At 45.9% G+C, this 20979-nt stretch overlaps 1 protein-coding gene across 3 annotated transcripts in view; it reads right to left on the reverse strand.

Moving 5' to 3' along the window:
* FMNL3 (formin like 3) overlaps positions 1 to 19851 on the reverse strand; it is a 56396-nt gene extending 36545 nt beyond the window's left edge. For 2 of the 3 annotated variants that reach the window (XM_007452273.1, XM_007452272.1), the window contains exon 1: positions 19717 to 19842. In XM_007452273.1, the coding sequence (XP_007452335.1) occupies positions 19717 to 19842 (126 nt within the window). Of the gene's footprint in view, positions 1 to 19716 lie in introns of all 3 variants that reach the window. The other variant, XM_007452274.1, reaches the window with a different exon arrangement.
* Between the last annotated feature and the right edge of the window lie 1128 nt (positions 19852 to 20979).

The following is a 20979-nucleotide window of genomic DNA, read 5'->3' on the forward strand; positions in this document are numbered from 1 at the left end:
TTCCCTACAGGCATCTGTAGGCAGCAAGCACTGGATGGTTTCTTTACAATTCTTAGAGGGAATCAACTGAGAAGCCAAATGCCACCCAATACTGTCTGGCTGGCTACCCTTCAATTCCTGAGGTTTTGCTCACAACTTTTAACAAGGGTATTCTGGGGAAATGACAGATAAACGCTTTGGGAGCTCACCAGGCCCTGCCGCCCCATAAAAACATAAGAGATTCTTAATTCCTTACATACGATGCCAGCAGTAATTAGCCAAGCCCAAAGGGAGCAAGTGATAGTTGCTATTGCACTGTCAATCTGGAACTCATGCCAGATACATCAGAAAATAATCTGCAGACGTGAGCACTTTACAAGGGACTCACCAAGAGCCCTGACTGCTGAGGGCCTGAGGATAATGAGTGTTTGTGTGATGCTGATCTGCTGAGCGGCAAGTAAAAACAAAATAACCACAACCATTAGCAAGAAGTCTGTCCAAAGTAAGGGGCCCAAGCATACTCTGGACACAGAAGGTTCAAACTAAGATGCTCCTTCCCACTTAGCTATCTTTCATCCATCAATTCTAGAACATTGTCTGGGCCTCACTCTGAGGCTGGTTTTGAGGGGAAGGGAGTCTGTGATCCCTTCAATCTGCAAATGAACCCACATAACAGTGGCCACCACTACCCCAGAGTTCAATACAGTCCCAGGAGCAGAGGTCTGGACCTCGGTAGCCCTATGCTGGCTATTCTGGCCTTGGTAAGTTCCCCAGTCCAGAATACTCTTAAAGGCCGATCCTTCCACGGCTGTACTAGAGATGAAATGTGCTAAAGGATAGGCCAAGGGCTACGTTAGTTCCTGGAGATCCTAAGGCCCGTGCAGAGGTCATGACAAGGCCAACATGGAGTAGGAAAGCCAGGTGACTAATATGTGGTGTGCAATTCAGTGATTTCACAACTTTGAGGTACACAGAACCAGTCTCTTACCCATCAATAATAATCCATATTTCTTGAATATTTTCGCTGGGCTCCTTAATACCAGACCCCTGACTTTAAGAGGTTAGTGGTCTTAGAATATTTCAACTTAAAATTTATTGAGCACCCACAATGCCAGACACTGTCTTGGATCCTTTATATATGTTATTTAATGCTCACCGAATCCCTAGAAGTCAAGTATTCCTATCCTGATTATACAGATAAAAGAAAACGAGGCTTGAGGAAGTTACAGCACTGGTCCAAGGTCACAGAGCTAATAAATGGCAGAGCCGGGATTCAAATCCAAATCCATTGAGCCCCAAAGCCCCTGACAAAGGCCTGGTGAGCAGTAGGCACAGGCAGAAGGAACCCCTGCACTCCTTGCAGCTTCCCAGGCCAGACTTCTTAGTCCTCCTCTAGCCTAGAACACACGGTGACTTCAGGAAATCTTGAGAGGATCAGGCTTGAGGAGCCCTGGAAAGACAAGTATCTGTTTACAGTTAACCAGCACCCTGCCCAGCCCTGCAGACAGCTCTGACCAGTGGAGCCGGGAAGAGGCAACCACAGGCTCTGACTGGGCCCACCTGGGCTAAGAAGCAGCCAGGCCCCCCGCTGAGCATGGACCTAACCCTGCCCTGCTCAGGGAGCCCCTGTCCTGGGGGGCTCTCGGGAGCTGGGGTCCAGAGTCCACAGAAAGTTGTCTTCACTATTCCACTTTTCTCCTGTGCTTCAACCCCTCAAACTGCCACTTCATTAAGCTAGTACCCCTCTTACTCGCCACCCCTTTACCTTCTTTTTCTTCATGGCACTTATCCCTACTCAACATTCTATGACAGACCTGTATATGTGTTTATTGTTGTCCCCAACAAAAACGTAAACTCTGTGGGGCAAGTCCCTTTGTCTCTTTTGTTCACTATGGGATCCCTAATGTCTAAAATACAGAGTAAACACTCAATACATTTGTGTTGAATGAATAAATGAGTGTCACTCAATCAAACATTTAAAAACTCTACTTCCCTCCAAGTGGGTTATATGAGAGGCAAGACTGAATAATGCCAACCTCCCAGGAAGCGCCATCAAACCTGTTGTTGGACCCTAAATTCCCTTAGAAATATCTCCCTAAAGCTCACCCCCAGGCCCAAAAACCCTAACTCGCTGCAGAGCAGGTACTCAAGGGAGAAAATGGAGCAGCGCTTAGGGAGGAGACACATTTCTCCTCCAGTTAAATACAGCCCAGGACCCCTGCAAATTAAAAGCTCCCTCTTTACTGAATCCACTCAGCTTTAGTTATAGGTCACACTTTTTATTTTTATAACCAGCCAACCCACCAAATTATAGGCTCAGACCATGGACAGACACACCAAACACTGGGGCCAGCCTAGCAGAGGCACTGCCCTTTCTGGCCTGAGGAGAGTGAAGGAAGGAGGGTTGAACACCAGTCAAACCTGAAAGAGCAGAGGGCACGATCACTCTGCTGGGCAGAGTTGACTGAGGAGCCCGGTCACTCCCCAAACTCCTTATCAAGGCTGATAAGGTTCCATGACCTAAGCCCTGCTCACCTTTCTTCTGCCTTCCCTTATGTCTCTTTAGCATCCTTGCTGACCAATCTGGCATCTCTTCAGTTCCTTGAAATGTGCAAAGTTCTTTCCCATCCCAAGGTTTACTCTCTCTTCCTAGAAAACCTCTCACCCAGATCTTTACACATGGCTATAAGGATGAATGGGGGGTGGGCGGCAGGAAGGTGGAGCTGGGTCTGCAAGACTGGAGTAGAGAGACAACTAAGGAGTCTACTACAATGGACCAGGCAAGAGATGAGGATCCTCTACCCCAGCAGGTGGGGCTCCTGGCCGCCCTTCATATATCTGGCTAATTCTTCCTCTTTAATCCCCTCCCACGCTGCTCTGGCCTTGAGTCTCCTCTCTCCTGATCCACACCTGTCCCCTGTAAGACCTGACAAAGTCCATGTCTTCCTGAGAGCACTGCCTGATTAGCAATCCCATGGCACGCTAATCCTTCCCTAACCCTCTAGTCCTTCTGTGCTTGGAGCTGTGTGGCACCTCATCACTTCATGATCTCACCTGGTCGTCACAAAAACATGTGATTGGGCAAGACAAATATCCCCATGTTATGGATAAAATAACTGAGGCACATAGAGAGCCTCACGGATAATCTGAGGACACGCACTTGTTTTAATTCTCTAGTTGTTCAAAGTACAGTTCTATTTTGTCTCTCCAACTTGCATTATCTTCTATTTCTTTGTTATTCTCCAAAGCACTCGAGAAAGTGCTGTATATACAGTAGGCACCTAAGACCTGTTTCCTTAATAAATCAAGAAAGGAAGGAAAATGAAATGCAAGTAGAAAGTCTCTCAGAGATTCCAAGGCTGCCTCTGGCCTTTATTTAGAGGGAAGCCTTGGTTATACTCTCTCGTCACAACCTGTTCTTTGTCTCCCGAGGACATATAACTTGTAGTTAAGTATTTATTTGTTTAATATCTGCATTCCCATAAACTCCATGAAGGCAGAGGTGATATGTGTTTTTCACCACTGTATACCCAGTGCTATCACTGGCACACAGTAAATAAAAAAGGAAATACTTGTTGAATAGTGAAAGTCCTAGTGGGATAGCTGGGATTCAAACCCAAGTCTGGCTGACTCCAAGCCCAAATCTTCCCACCACATCTCTTAGCAAAGGAAGACTTGTTCTACTTTCCCTGTGTTCTGCTGAAACGTACATAATCCCCGCCAAAGCAGTACTGAAGGGGGGGGGGGCGCGGAAGAGAAGGAGATTGGGGTTAAGGATGTGGGTTTTGGAGTCAAACTGCTTGGATTCACATTGTGACGTCACCACCTACTAGCTGTGTGATCCCAGGTGAGCTATTTAACCATCCTGGCCCTCCATTTCCTCAGCTATAAAATGGAGAGGGCTTCCCTGGTGGCGCAGTGCTTGAGAGTCCGCCTGCCGATGCAGGAGACGCGGGGGGAAGATCCCACATGCCGCGGAGCGGCTGGGCCCGTGAGCCACGGCCGCTGAGCCTGCGTGTCTGGAGCCTGTGCGGGAGAGGCCACAACAGTGAGAGGCCCGCGACCAAAAAAAAAAAAAAAAAAAAAAAAAAAAAAAAAATGGAGATAATTATAACTACTTCATAGTTATGGTGATTAAATGAGATAATGTGTATAAAGAGCTTTGCCAGATGCTTGGCATACTGTTCGCATGCAGTGAACATTAGCTGTGAAAATGATTAGCTATCCACATTTCTGGGAGACAAGAATCTAGAGAACATAGTTTCCTTGGGGGTTGGGGCTGCTGAACTGACAACTTTGAGAAGCTTAGCTGCAGTGAAGCCCAGAGCTTGTTTATTCTCTTTGCTGACTTCACCTGCTAAACTGAGGCTGGAGGTGCAGCTTTCACTAGCCTAGAAATGAAACAGGCTAAAAATATACAACTTGGCTGTGTCTGGGAGACCAAGGTTGGGCCTACATTTAAGAATTTAAAATATAGCCTCAGGGCATAAGGGCATCTCTTAGGATTCTTTCTACTATGAAAACTAGTGCCAAGCTCAGTACAGGGCAGGGAATGACCTCACTGGTGTCCTTTCTCCCTGTTGCTCTCTTCTTTTGGGTCAGCGCAGAGAGTAAGAGAGAGGAGCTTTCTTTTTTGCAATAAAAGTTGAGTCATCCTCCCCTATTTTTATTCCTCCTTTTCCCTTAAAGGAGGAACAAATACATGGGTACATATTGTTAAAAAATTAATCAACTCAAAAGCTTCTAGAATAAAAAAGGTGTCACTGTTTGGCCCCCAACCCTATCCATCCCCCTCCGCAGGTCACCACAGGGACTAACAGCTTTGTATTGACTGTTCCAGGCCTTTTTTTCTAAACATTTACATACAAACATGTGGCTTTATAAAGCATTATATATACTCCTCTTTTAATTCTCTTTTCAGACGATTATATTTATACATACACACACACACATATCTTCGAGATTCCCATCAGCCGCAACCATTTACTGAGTGCCTAGCCAGTGCCAGGTATTTGGCTGGACAGTGATAAGCATACAGAAAGTCTCCACCCTCATGGAGTCAATAGTCTGGGGAGACAGATAATAAGCAAGTAATTAAACAAATAATTTTAAAATGGAAAATAATAAAAAAGAAGTTAATAGGATGCCAAGAGAATAATAAAGAAGAGAGGCCTCTCTGAGAGGTGGCATTATTAAAACTGAGCCCTGAAGCATAAACTAGATTGAGCCATTTGAAGATCCAGGGACAAGGCATTCCAGTAGAGGAAACAGCTTGTGCAAAGGCCCTGAGACAAGAAAGGAACTTGCCCTGAACTAAAGGAAGGCTAATGTGGAGGTTGGCAATCAGGAGAGTGAGTAAGGTTAAAGAAGTCAGTAGGAGCCAAATAATGCAGAGTCTTAAGGGCCAAGGCCAGGAGTTTGCTTTTTTTTTTTTAGTGCAAAAGGAAGCCATTAAAGATTTCTAGGTAGGAAAATGATGCTATTTGACTTATATTTTAAATTTGGCTGTTTTGTGGAGAAGGGCTGGAAGGATGGAGAAAGGAGCAGTAGAAGAAATTGGGAGGCCAATTGTTTGGATGTAATACAAGCCAGAGTTGACATCGGCTTGGACTGAGGCAGTGGCAGTAGAGATAGAGAGAATGGGTAGATCTGAGACATATTTTGGAGATGGAATTGGCAGAGTAATAGACTGAGTATGGAGAAGGAAGAAGGAAAAATTAAGGATAACTCCCAGTATTTGCCTGGAGTAACCAGATGAATGGAAGAGAAACAGATATGGACAAGAAATGGACAATCAGGTTTCTCCCAGGTATTTACTGTTAAACAATGCAGCCCTGAGGATCCTTTCCATGCACCTTCATGCCATGTATAAACAGTTCTGTAGGACAGTTTCCCGGAAGTGAGATGACCAAGTTAAAGGGTATGCACATTTGAAACTGGTAGACCCTATAAAACGTCTTCTAAAATGTCTGTACCAAATTACACTACCACTAATGGTGCATTAATGTACCAGTAATGACAACCATAGACATTGTCAATCTTTAAAAATTTGCCCAGATGATTAGTATAAAAGTGTATCATTGGAATGTTCATTTCCTTGATTTCTAATGAGGTTAAGAATTTTTTATTTAACTTTTAATTATATAACTGACATATAAATACATTCTCCTTGTAAGAAATGTTAACATTATAGATAAAGCTAAATTCCCGTTGACTTTCCTGTTCCTCTTATTATGATTCCCTCCCTACATTTCAGAGGTAATCATTGTTATTAGATTTACTTGTATTCTTCCAGAAAATTTTCTAGGCAGTTTAAAATACATATAATCAAGGATTAAGCATCTTTTAGAAGTTGTGGACTTCCCTGGTGGCACAGTGGTTAAGAATCCACCTGCCAATGCAGGGGACACGGGTTCTATCCCTAGTCCAGGAAGATCCCACATGCCACAGAGCAGCTAAGCCTGCGAGCCACAACTACTGAGCCCACACGCCACAACTACTGAAGCCTGCAAGCTGCAACTACTGAAGCCCGCATGCCTAGAGCCCCTGCTCCGCAACAAGAAGCCACCGCAGTGAGAAGCCCACGCACTGCAACGAAGAGTAGCCCCCACTCACCACAACTAGAGAAAGCCTGTACATAGCAACGAAGACTCAACACAGCCAAAAAAAAAAAAAAAAAAAGTTGTATTTCTAGCAGTCCTTTTAGCGTTAACAAAAAATCTAACCAAAAATTTTTACTTAAGGCCTCTCCAAGTGACAGCTAAGCTGAGACTTTCTCAAGGTTACTTAACCTTTCTGAGCCCTGTTTTCATCACCTGTAAAACAGAAATAAAAACCATATTCAAAAAGATACATGCACCCCAATGTTCACTGCAGCACTATTTACAATAGCCAAGGCATGGAAACACCCTAAATGTCCATCAACAGAGGAATGGATAAAGAAGATGTGGTACATATATACAATGGAATACTACTCAGCCATAGAAAGGAACGAAATAGTGCCATTTGCAGAGATGTGAATAGACCTAGAGACTGTCATACAGAGTGAAGTAAGTCAGAAAGAGAAAAATATCGTATAATACCGCTTATATGTGGAATCTAGAAAAATGGTACATATGAACAACTGCAAAGCAGAAATAGAGACACAGATGTAGAAAACAAACTTATGCATACCAAGGGGGGAAGGGGGAGTGGGATGAATTGGGAGATTGGGATTTACATATATACACTAGTACATATAAAATAGATAACTAATGAGAACCTACCGTATAGCACAAGAAACTCTACTCAATGCTCGGTGGTTACCAAAATGGGAAGGAAAGGCTTCCCTGGTGGCACAGTGGTTGAGAGTCTGCCTGCCGATGCAGGGGACACGGGTTCGTGCCCCAGACCGGGAGGATCCCACATGTCGCGGAGCGGCTGGGCCCCTGAGCCATGGCCGCTGAGCCTGCACGTCCGGAGCACAGGCTCCGCAACAGGAGAGGCCACAACGGTGAGAGGCCCGTGTACCTCAAAAAAAAAAAAAAGGGAAGGAAATCTAAAAGACAGGGGATATATGTATATGTATAACTGATTCACTTTGCTGTACAGCAGAAACACAACACTGTAAAGCAACTGTACTCCAATAAAAATTAATTTAAAAAAGAAGTAAAATAACCGCCTTACAGTATTATTGTCAAGCTTAATTAGATAATACATGTAAAAGCATGTGGCATATAAACGACAAATGTTGAATTCTCTTTCCTTAACCTATACAAGTTAAATCTAGGCATTTGGTGGAGACCAGAAACTGAGCCATTCCTATAAGGATGAGATGGGAGACTCCACCCAGAAAAAAACAACATTTTTAATGTTGTTCTGAAAAAAAGTTTTTTTCATAATAATGCCCCTAAAAGATCTGAATTTTTCTTCAAAAATTTTGGTATGAAATATTCTGAGCAGTCAAAAAAAAGTATAGGTAATTTTTGTTTGTTTGTTTATTTGTAAGGTAGAAAGCAAAAGAATTTAAGCATAGAAGTAACTGCTAGAGACTAGATGTCAAAGTCCTCTTTAAGGCACACCCTGGGAAGCCACAACTGCCTGGATTTTCCCAGAGACCTTGGGCCTGCTGGAGAGAGTTGCGGCTTTGGGCAGATAGTACCTCAAAACATAGGATATGACCTAACTTTTGGGCTTCACTGCAAGGATGCCACTGGTTCCCCTGGCTTGTCAAAGTACATCCTGTCATCCCTACCTGGATGTTCCTGGAGGTTGAGGGTCTGGCTCAAAGGGGAAGACCTCACCACAAAGTATCCTTAGTCAAAGTTAAATTAAGGCATCATCAGAAAATCTACAAACAACAAATGCTAGAGAGGGTGTGGAGAAAAGGGAACCTTCTTGCACTGTTGGTGGGAATGTAAATTGATACAGCCACTATGGAGAACAGTATGGAGGTTTCTTAAAAAACTAAAACTGGAATTACCACATGACTCAGCAATCCCACTAATGGGCATATACCCAGAGAAAACCATAATTCAAAAAGACACATGCACCCCAATGTTCACTGCAGCACTACTTACAATAGCCAGGTCATGGAAGCAACCTAAATGCCCATCTACAGACGAATGGATAAAGAAGATGTGGTACATATATACAATGGAACATTACTCAGCCATAAAAAGGAACAAAATTGGGTCATTTGTAGAAACGTGGATGGATCTAGAGACTGTCATACAGAGTGAAGTAAGTCAGAAAGAGAAAAACAAATATCGTATATTAACGCATATATGGGGAATATAGAAAAATGGTACAGATGAACCGGTTTACAATGCAGAAATAGAGACACAGATGTAGAGAACAAACGTATGGACACCAAGGGGGGAAGCGGGGTGGGGTGGGGGGGGATGAATTGGGAGATTAGGATTAACATATATACACTAATATGTATAAAATAGATAACTAATAAGAACCTGGTGTATAAAAAATAAATTAATTAAATTAAATTTTTTTTTTTAAGTTAAATTAAGATGTCCAAGGGCCAGAGTATCTCCCTCTGAATGACAGTCAACCAAGTTTCAACAAGCTCTCTTTTTTGGAACCACCAACAGAGGCATTATTTTATCTGAACTGATAGCCCTTTTGTAAGGGCTCCATTCCCCTTACAAAAATATTGAGTACTGTTTGTGTCAAGGAGCTCTTGCAGTGGCTTCTCCTCGCCCAGCTCTCCCTTCCCATTCCTCTAGGCTCAAAGTCAGGGATTCCCTAGAAGATCCAAGAATGGGTTTTAAACCCCCAAAGGACTGTATGTGTGCACAGAATTAGGGGTCACAAGTTTAATCAGATTTTCAAAAGAGTCTTTTACTCAAAAGATCCAGAAGCACTGTTCAAAAAGCTCAAACATATTCCCAACCTAAAAGAACGTTTACCCTGGCTTGAGGAGCTAATGGGGTTAGTAAAGGTCAGCAGTGAAGTATGTATACCCCAAACTGCTCCTTGACAAGCTTCAGGGTAGAGCCCACAGTACAGAAGGAACCAGGGAATCAGTCCTTAAACCTACAGAGAGAGGTAATAAAAAGATGGAGGTCCACCTCTTGCTTGAAGGTGTAATAGGAAATGGGAAAACCAAGAAAGCACCAAAAACTGTTGCTCTGCCTTTACTTTTACTGCTCTTAAAGCTTCATCCCCAACTGGGACACAAGACAACGCAGGTACAGAAGAAAATCCAGGGACTTCCCTGGGGGCTCAGTGGTTAAGAATCCACCTGCCAATGCAGGAGACATGGGTTCGAGCCCTGGTCTGGGAAGACCCCACATGCCGCGGAGCAGCTAAGCCTGTGCGCCACAACTACTGAGCCTGTGCTCTAGAGCCCGTGAGCCATAACTACTGAGCCCACGTGCCTAGAGCCCGTGCTCCGCAACAAGAGAAGCCACTGCAATGAGAAGGCCATGCATCACGACAAAGAGTAGCCCCCGCTTGTCGCAACTAGAGAAAGCCCGCACACAGCAACAAAGACCCAACACAGCCAAAAATAAATAAATAAATAAATTTATAAAACAAAAAAAAGAAAATCCAAAAAAGAGGGATATATGTATACGTATAGCTAATTCACCTTGCTGTACAGTAGAAACTAACACAACATTGTAAATCAACTATACTCCAATAAAAATTAAAAAAAAAATACCTCACTTCCCTGGTGGTGCAGTGGTTAAGAATCCGCCTGCCAATGCAGGGGACACGGGTTTGAGCCCTGGTCTGGGAAGATCCCACATGCCGTAGAGCAACTAAGCCCGTGCGCCACAACTACTGAGCCTGCGCTCTAGAGCCCGTGAGCCACAACTACTGAGCCCGCATGCCACAGCTACTGAAGCCCGCACGCCTAGAGCCTGTGCTCCACGATAAGAGAAGCCACTGCAATGAGAAGCCCGCACACCGCAACGAAGAGTAGCCCCTGCTTGCCGCAACTAGAGAAAGCCCACACTCAGCAACGAAGACCCAATGCAGCCAAAAATAAATAAGTAAATTTTTAAAAACCAAAAAAAACAGAGTTATCCCCTGCCCAAAAAAAAAGACGACAGAGGTACAGATTAGTAGAAGATAATTCTCAGCAGAAGCGCTATCAGCATTTTGGGTAAGATCATTCTTTACTGTGTGGGACTGACCCAAATGCTGTAGGATGGTTAACATCCCCAGCCCTAAGGGCACTAAACGTCAGAAGTAACTCGCCCCTCCCCACTCCAAGTCAGTGTGATAACCAAAACATCCTCACTTGCCAAAAAGCTCCCTTCTGGGACAGTACCTCCCCCAGCTGAAAACCACTTTAACTGATGGGAATAGGGGTGGTATACACTGGGTAATGTATATGCCACAAACATTTAATTGTAGAACCTTTACAGATTATAAACTATTTTCATTATGTTGTCTACTTTAAACATCTTCAAAACCCTGTAAAGTAGGTATTATCATCACCAATTTCATAAGGATGAAATCGGCTCAGAAAAGTTATAGACTTTGCCTCAGGTCATCAGCTGGGGGAAAAGAAAAAAAAAAAAGGGTATCAAGCTGGACCAGAACCCAAGTCTTCTGATTCCAAAACTGAGGTTTTTTCTTTCAAAACATTCTAAGCCTGCAAGAGTCTCAAACCAGCTACTTCCTTCCAGGACATATATTTTTTTAAGGTTTCACGGGAAATACTGGGAAGATCTAGGGACTGGCTCTGCAGCTCCCTGCAAGGAAGCTGGTAAAAACTCAGCGGAAACTAACTCTGCTCTAAACTGTAGCTAGTCCTTAAAACAAGATAACCATCTCCGACAGTACCCAAACACAAGGCTCATGCCCAGTTCTTACTTAGAGATGGCATGAGCAATTGGAGGAGGGCTGTGACACTCTCTAGTCCAGATCTAAGTAGAAATGAGCAAGCAGGGCAAGAAGAGAGTATATTCCTTCCCCGTTAATGTTTTTAGAGACCCAGAGGCAGGACCACAGCCCATCCAGCTCTGTCAATAACCCGGGTGAGGGTGAGAAGGTGGTAAAAGAGATGGGGAGGGAACGAGGAAAGAGATGAGGACAAGAATTGAACTATCACGAGCATACAACAGACTAAATCCTTCCTCTACTTGCAAAATTTGTCACGTAAATAATTCTGATATCCCCTCGTGGTTCTGAACATTGTTTAGAATACCCTTCAAGTACCTCAAAGCACTTTATAAACTGAGAAGAGTATGCATATTAGTAAAGGCGGGGGGAACTGCTCCACCAAAACCCTATCCAGGTCCTCCCCTACCCACCACAAACTTCCAACCCACAACTTCGTTGTAAAGTGACGGAAGACAGAAAGCATAAGAGATTCTGGAAAGAGGATTCTGAAAGGTGAAAACAGAAGAAGTAGAGAGGAGTGTGGGAGGCAGAGACAACCAGAGTATTTCAAGGACAGAGAGGCAGCCTAATACCTTTATATCTTTCTTGGGGGACTCATTCTCCCATGGAAGGAAAACAAGATAGAAAAATGTGGCTCTGCTGAGGGAGGTGGAGAGACTGGAAATGGGAACTCAGGGATTCTAGCTGCCTAGTTCATCTCTATTCTGGAAACCTCTTCTTCATGGATGACAACCTCGAAACCCTTCAGTTCCCATGTGGTGCTATTCAAAAAGAGGGGGCCCTAGAGTACCCAGCAAGGAGCAGGGGGCGGGGGCTGTGTAGAGACAGCACCCTCTCTTATCTTTAAAGAAAAAGGTCCTTCCTCTTCTCTGAAGTGCATTTCCGAACTGGAATGAACCCCCGGCCTTTCCCTGGCGCTGCTTCAGCTCAGCACAGACTTAGGAGCAACATTCCCCAGAATGGAGGTGACCAGCCTGGCTGAGCAGATAACATGCTGACTTCAGGCCGCCAGCGCTGCTGTCCCCTGGGCCGACTACAGTCAGCTCTGGGGCAGATTCTTTGGTCTTGACCACGGAACTGGGGCCCTGGCTCCAACCAGCCTTCCCAGGCAACCCCAGGGGCAGGGGAGGATCTGTGGTCTCATTTCCTCTCCACCTTGGCTTCTTTTTTCACTTCATTGAAGATTAGCTATTTCCACCACAACCAGTTCCTGTTCTCACCAGCTGCAGCGGTTGTTTCCCCACAGACAGAGCTATGCAGCACTGGTGTGGCTGCCACCTGGACTGTCCCAGCTGCAGAAACAGACCCAATAAGTCCTGAGCTAAAGGGCTTTTTCATCCCAGATAAAATAGCAGGGAGAAGAAATTAAGGGGCAGGAAGCAATTCCAAGAACTCTCCAGTGGATACACTGTTATCCATTTCATTATTATTTTAATCTTACATAATAGTTATATATGCTCTTTCATATATGAAAAATATTTTATAATGAACAAGTGTGAAAACATATACATTTATTACATAGAAATATGTATGTATAATAAATCCCCAGCAGAGAGCTAAGAACACATAAAAAAGATGGCCAAGTGCTCGCTTTGGCAGCACATATACTAAAATTGGAACGATACAGAGAAGATTAGCATGGCCCCTGTGCAAGGATAATATGCAAATTCGTGATGTGTTCCATATTTTTAAAGATGTTAAAAAAAAAAAGATGGCCAAGTGCTCGCTTTGGCAGCACATATACTAAAATTGGAACGATACAGAGAAGATTAGCATGGCCCCTGTGCAAGGATAATATGCAAATTCGTGATGTGTTCCATATTTTTAAAGATGTTAAAAAAAAAAAGATGGCCAAAACACTTATGATGAAATGTTAAAAGAAATACAAATTAAAATAAAATACCATTGCTCACTAATTAAACTGGCAAAAGTGTTTAAAGTTAAACCATGCAGTAATGGCTAGCTTATGGAGAAAGGGAGACACACTATCAGTGGAAAAGACAACTGGTACAACTTTTTTAGAAGGCATACTTCTCAAAGGCCTTTAAAAGCAATTTATCCCAAGGAAATAATCAGAGATGCACACAAATATTTATGCACAGAAAATTCATCACAGTGTTAATTATAGTAGCAAAAAGTGGAGACAGAGAGAAATATAAGGCAGTAATAAAATACTGTATTATGGAATACTTTACTAGCCATGAAATCATAAGACAGAAGAATATTTAGACAAATGAGAAAATGCTTCAAATAGTAAAATTAAGTATCAGTTTACAAAACAATATGCACAGTATGACTCTAATTGTTAAAATATATATAAGTATATCAAAATGTTAATAGTAAATGGAGAGATTACAGGTGATTTTAATGCTCTTTATACTTTTCCATATGTTTTATACTTTTCACACTTTTTACTTCTAAATTTTCTTAATAAATATGTCTTGTTTTCATAATCAGGAGAAAAGAAGCTATCCTCAATCCTGCAACCTCCCTTTAAGGACACTCACATGAATTACTCTCTTTTTTAAAAAAATGTGGAAATATGTATTTAGGACCTTAAAAACATTATATCCTACAATCTAGGAAGTTCAATTTGGGGTTTCTATCCCAAGGAAAACTCTAACTATTGAAAAGGTACACCAAGATGTTCACCACAGCATTGTTTATGATGGCAAACAGAGGCAAACAACCTAGATGTCCAACAATAGGAGGAGAGTTAAGTAAACAATGGTACATTCACTTGATGGACCATTGTACAAGCATTTAAAAATGTTTACAGTGACTATCCTGGGAAAACTAATGAAATAACAAAAGCAAAAAAAAAAAAAAAAGCCATGTTGGATAAATATATGTGTGTATACACACACACACACACACACACACACACACACACACGCTACTATTACAACACTGTATACACAACCCTGTGCAGAGGGCTTCCCTGATGGCGCAGTGGTTAAGAATCTCCCTGCCGGGGCTTCCCTGGTGGCGCAGTGGTTGAGAGTCCGCCTGCCGATGCAGGGGAAACGGGGTCGTGCCCCGGTCCGGGAAGATTCCACATGCCGCAGAGCGGCTGGACCCGTGAGCCATGGCCGCTGAGCCTGCGCGTCCGGAGCCTGTGCTCCGCAACGGGAGAGGCCACAACAATCAGAGGCCCGTAAAAAAAACGTACATTACTGAGACTCATGGGAACAGAAACTATGTCTTTTGTTTCTCATAATTCTTTTGCTTAATATGTGATCCAAACATCACGGCACAACCACAACTACTGAGCCTGCGCTCTAGAGCCTGCAAGCCACAACTACTGAAGCCCATGCGCCTAGAGCTTGTGCTCTGCAACAAGAGAAGCCACCACAATGAGAAGCCCACGCACTGCAACAAAGAGTAGCCCCTGCTCTCCACAACTAGAGAAAGCTCGCGCACAGCAACAAAGACCCAACGCAGCCAAAAATAAATAAATAAAATTAATTAATTTTTTAAAAAACCCTATGCAAAGACAAAAACATGAAAAGTTTTAACACACATTGTCGGGCTTCCCTGGTGGCTCAGTGGTTAACAGTCCGCCTGTCAATGCAGGGAACACAGGTCCAAGCCCTGGTCTGGGAAGATCCCATATGCCACAGAGCAACTAAGCCTGTGAGCCACAACTACTGAGCCTGAGCTATAGAGCCCGTGAGCCACAACTACTGAGCCTGTGTGCCACAACTACTGAAGCCTGCACGCCTAGAGCCTGTGCTCCGTGACAAGAAAAGCCACCAGAATGAGAAGCCCACGCACCACAATGAAGAGTAGCCCCTGCTCGCCACAACGAGAGAAAAGCCTGCACGCAGCAACGAAGACCCAATGCCACCAAAAATAAAACAATAAATTTTAAAAAATAATAAAAATTTAAAAAAATAAAACACATTGCCTCCATTTGCTAAATGAATGGAGAAAATATGGACTTTTTCCTTCAGCCTAAATCTTCAATCTTTTCTTCTTTTTAAATTGCCCAAACTTGTTTTTAGAGAATGAGTATTACTTTAAGAGAAAAAAGGAAAAAAGCTGAGTTTCCCTTTGAGCCATGAAAACATTCCCAAGTCACAAGGAGTCCACTGCGTCAGTTCCATCTCCCTCCCACCTACCCCTACACCTCCCCAATCTAAAGCAGGGTCATATGGGAAAGTCAAGGAATGAGGTTTCTCTCTGTGCCCTAGGGTCTTCTCAGTGGGGTCTCTAAACAAGGGGGTTGCTCTGACAGCTGTCAAGGGCCCTTACCCTCCCCCAAGTCCTATCCCAGCCTGAACTAATTCACCACAATCCCCAGGGCTGGGAAAAACATTTCCACCATGGCGATTTGGAACTTGATATTTAGTCCAAGTTTTTCCCAGCCCCTTTCTATGTCAAAGGAGGCCTCTCAAAGCCTCTTGACAACTAGCACCCAGGCCAGCTTAGCTCCCACATCAATGCTACACTTATAGCAAAACCCCAAGTCATCAGTCTTCACCAGGGGAATGTGAAAGGAGGGGCCACGGCAGGGACAGCCCGTCACACAGCCCCACCCTCATGCCCTGAGAGCCTCCTCTTGAGGGATATCCAGGGCTTTTTCTGGCATTAGAACCTTTAGACTTCGTTTCAAATCTGTAGTAAGCCAGTAAACAGAAAAATCAGGGTGCAAACACAGCAAAAGCAGACAGCTATCCTTTTAAAGCCATTAAAGCCCTCTGCCTCCCCTCTCTATCTAAGGAAAGGCCAGTACTGGCCAGCATACTAGCTTCTGAGCAACTAAGGTAGTAGACTAGTCAGGACCAAAACACAGAAGGGGGCTTTACCAGACCAGAGATCGGCTCTCATCCTGGTATTAATAAAGAGGAGCTCCAAAAACTGACCATCCTAAACTTCTCAGTCCTCAACAGAATAGGGGCTGCTGGGCTTCCCTGGTGGCGCAGTGATTGGGAGTCCGCCTACTGATGCAGGGGACACGGGTTCGTGCCCCAGTCCGGGAAGATCCCACATCCCACATGCCGTGGAGCGGCTGGGCCCGTGAGCCACGGCCGCTGAGCCTGCGCATCTGGAACCTGCGCTCCGCAACGGGAGAGGCCACAACAGTGAGAGGCCCGCGTACCGCAAAAAAAAAAAAAAGACACACACAGAATAGGGGCTGCTGCCAAGAAAGGGGGTAAGGAAGGATCCCAAGGAAACAGTGTAACACAGCAGCTTCACAACCTTTTTAATATCAGGGCACACCTAGAAAATACTATTTGCACAGTACACAGGGTAAATGGTGGAAGCTGATCCAGCCAGACGGGACCAATCTGGGACCTGAGCTGCTGCCAGGGCTGAGGGGATCAGTATCCCAGCATACCAGTAGGAAAGCCCTGGATTAGGGCACTGGGCTGGGGTAGGGCTATGTTCTGCACAAACCACCTCATGGCTTCAGACCTCGAGTTATCCAACCTCAGCTGACAGGCTGTGGGTCAGATCATGTGTCTGCACCAGAAAGCTGGGAGCCTGTGGTCTTGACTCAGCAATGATACAACTTCCCCAGCCAGGGTGCTTTTCAGGGGGGGTTTCCATAGATACACTGGGACTGGGGAAGCCCTCCATGTAACAGCAGCAGCATATCCTGAGTCTGGCTATACACAACGGGGTAACTGGTTTCATCAGATTACTGAACTTAAAATACTGTTTTGGGAATACAAGTGATCTCAGATCTGAGTCACTGCTGAGAGTTACACATTTAAAAACTATTACCAAGCATATAGTAGATGCCAGACTCTGCTAACTAAGTACTTAACTTCTAGTTTCGTTAAATTCACACAACAACCTCATGTGGCAAATACTATTATTATCCTCATTTATAAGAGGAAACTGGGACTCAAAGAGATTAAGTAACTTGATTAAGGTCAAACACTTTTCTAACTGGAGACTGTGAGGAGCCAGTATCTGAGCCCACTTTGACTTGAAAATCCATATGCTTAACCAGGACACCAGTACATCACCTCAGCAAAACCAACAAATAGCTTGTCCGTAAACCAAATCAATCTGGGGAAGAAAATGGTATAAAAGGAGCAACCTGTCTTACTCTTTTACACAATCAAGAAAAGAAACTAATCTATATTGAGTACCTACTGGGTGCCAAGCACCTTATATACACCCCTCAATTCTCAAAATCCCACCAGGATGGTAATCATTAGCCCCATTGTACAGATGAGAAAACCTAGGCTCAGAGAGGTTAAGACGATTGCTAAGACACAGCTCCTGCTTTTTCTACTGTACTATGCTTCTCCTGACTGTCAGGAAATGTACCTGAGCCCGTTCCAGGGTCAAACATCCAATAGTCAGTACTGTTCCCAAAGGATAGTGGAAAGGGCATGTTTTAGGACAGAGGAAAGAGGGATCTTTAAGAGTCCCTAGCGAAGAACTCAAATCCCCAAGAAAGCATGACTTCCCTGTTAGAAAACTGAGGTAAAATCTCCTCCCTTCCTAAGACAGCTAACTAGCCCTGGCCTGCCCTGTTACAACTCCCCATTAGCAGCGGCTCAGGCACACAGTAACAAGACCAAAACAAAAGCCATGAGGAAACAAATCAAAACTTTATGCTGAAAGTTAGGCTTACAACTGGGTGGTATGGTCTCTGCTTTGACCTAGGCTCTCTGGCTAGTAATCAGGATACCATACGCATTTTGTAAATATTAAGCCATTAATCTGCCAACTAAACAAATGTGTCAACCAAACTCCAGTGAGGACATGACCAACTCTGGTTCTGAGCTCTCACAACAAACAGCCTGGTAGCGCCTACCTAAGGCAGCCCCCTACCCAGTCCACCTCTGAACATCCCTTTACATCCCTTTTTCTCCAATTTCTGTAGCTACCATGGGGGTTTTCACACCCCCACTGGAGGGCAGATTCCCTCCCACTCTTCTCCCCCAGCAGTTGAGCAAGGGCACCAAGTCCCAGGCTCTCCTCAGCCTCTGAGATGGCCACAGCACATTAGTAATCACTGACTCACCCCATCCCCCTGAGGATGCTGGGGGAAATGCAGAGGGCCACAAGACATGTGGCCCAGATCCCTTTGGCCCTTCACAGAGCTGATGGGCAGATAGGTGCCAGCTTCCCCTTGGAACCCTGTGAACCCTCTCTGATCTGGCTATGGTGCCAGTGGGCTGATGTCAGGCTCTGCACCATCGGAGAGGCCAGGATCTCTAGACAGCTTCACTGGTGCCAACAGATCTAATCTTCCTATTCCAAAGCAGATGAAATCCAATAAGGCTGCTAAGTCACAACTTAACCCTCCTCACAGGCAAAGGCAAAGTCAGCCCTTCAGGCCATAGTAACAATAACGGCAGCGTTAACACTGCCTCTCAGAGAGTTCGTTAAGGAACTGGGAACTATTTCCCCAAGTTTCTCTAAGATTTACCTCTGTTAGCAAACGTTCCTTCACCTATAGCTCACTTTCTTTCTCCAAAACTTCATTTTTAGCTCCGACAAATTCTTTGCCTCCATCTCAGTGATACCAGCTCAGATGCTCTCTGTCCACAGAGCCACCGACATCAATGTCCAGTTCCCACATCAAAGAAGAATCCCAAAGTCAGCTCTAAAAACTCATCCATACAGATCATTTAGGAACCTACAGAAAGACTAAAAAGAAGCACAGGCAAAAAACACAAACCAGCCACTAGGGCTTAACATAAAAGGGGTGGTGGTGGGGGAGGCAGGATGGTTTGTGTATTGTTTCAATTGGAAAAATACACTAGTGAAATGGCTTATCCACATGTTCAGCTCTTTTAGGCAAACCCACTGTAACTTTGCAGGATGCCTGCAGGCCGTTCTGAAAATAAGTAGAATGGCATCACTCTTTATTCCACCCCCTTCACGAGCTGCCAGTCCCCCTCCATTCCCCCTCCTCTCCCCCAAACATCTGGTCTGGGCTGGGAGTAGGACCCACTCCCTGGAAAGCCTCCATGTTAACACGAGAGGCGGTCTCCCCAGTCAGAGAACCCGGACTTAGGCTGGGGAGTGGGCCGGCCCTGGGCTTCTGAATTCCCCCGCAGCAGCCAACGGTTTAGGAATGAGAATCCTAGAGACCTGCGGAGACCGTCAGGGAAGTGAGGAGAAGTGCGAAGGGCGGCAGAAGGGGAAGGGAAGAGGAAGAAGTCCTCTGGGACTTCTTCTGGGACCGCTGGGGCGGTCCCGGGTTAGGGACCCCTCCTCCTAAGTGTCCAGCGGTTGAGGCGTCGGTCGGCAAGTCCCCGACGGGGCTGCTCAGAGGTTCCTGGGAAGGCGCTGGGGGCCGAGACCCATCGGGGGCCCTGACTGAAGGGGCGGGCCGGACCAAGGGACCCACCCGGGGCGCTGGGACCTGCGGGGCGGTAGGAGGGGGAAGGGACTAGGCTCAGCTCTCACCAGCACCAAGGCGAACCTCTCTTCCAGCTCACAGGGCTCAGGCATCGGCATTTTGCCGGGCGGCGGCAGCAGCGAGACAGAGGGAGGCTCGCCCTGGCCGCCCTCGGCGCTCTCCAGGTTGCCCATAGCGGCGGGGCCCCCTCGGGGGCCTCAGCCCCCCCCCTCCACGTCCGGGGATCTTTGGCGCGGCCGTTCGGACCCGACTTCTCCCTCAGCGCCGGCTACCCCAGTCCCGACTCCTCCGCCGGGTCGGGGGCTCCTCGGGGTCCGGCAGGAGGCAGCGCAGCGGACAGCGGCACCGAAGCGACAGGAACCACGGCCACGGCTCTAGCTCACACCCGCCGCCTCGCCGCTCTCGGCGCGCCGCCCCGGCGCTGCCCCTCCCCGCCCCCCGCGTTCTTTCCCTCCCCTCCCCACCTCGCTTCCTCCCACCCACTCCCGGCCGGGACTCCCGCTTCCCCCCAGAGCTCCGACTGCAGCCGCGCGCCTCGCTCCCCATTCATGCAGGCCCCGCCTCTCGCCCACGGGCCTCTCGGGCGGCCCGCCCCGCCCTGCCCCCGCCTGCGCCCGATTGACTGCCGCAACTGCCAATCACAGCGCCTCCAGCCCCCGGCTGCCTCGCGCCTGGCGCTTGGCGCGCCCTGGCGGCCTTGGTGCGTATCTAATCACCGCAGTTGCTGACGCGGGAAACGGCCCTTTTCCACAACAGCTCGTAACGTGTACAAATAAGTAAGATATAGGGTACAGTGTGAAAAGATAACGACAAGAGAAGTAGAAATAACTAGGATGCTCAGAAGTGGGAGAGAGACCACATATGTTAAAGAGTCATGGTAAGGGAGATCATATTTGAACCGGGCATTTAGGGACGGGGAATACCTTAACTGACAGAGACAGGTGAAAAGGCATTTAGGAGGAGAGGACCTTACCAACGTTCAAGGAGTTGATCTAGTTGGAGGTGAAAATGGAGGGGCAGGAGAAGAATGCTGTCTGGACTAGGTCTGCTGGGTGGGTCATCATTTATGATGTGATGGACACCTGTTGTTTCTGCCGGCCAAATCTACATCCCTCTTCTTCAAGTGATAGCACCCCATTTCCTTTTAGGGAACTACATTCCCCTGTTCTCAGTCTACATGGAGCTGAACTTCACCCCCATCCCAGGAAGCCCCATGACCCAGGCCTGGCCAGTCACAGCATTTTCTTGCTCTACCTTTAGAGACTGTTTTAGGGATTGACACTTGACCCAAGCCAGAATATAAAACTCAT

Source organism: Lipotes vexillifer, unplaced genomic scaffold, assembly GCF_000442215.2.
Source record: "Lipotes vexillifer unplaced genomic scaffold, Lipotes_vexillifer_v1.1 scaffold422, whole genome shotgun sequence".
Classification (NCBI taxonomy): Eukaryota; Metazoa; Chordata; class Mammalia; order Artiodactyla; family Lipotidae; genus Lipotes; species Lipotes vexillifer.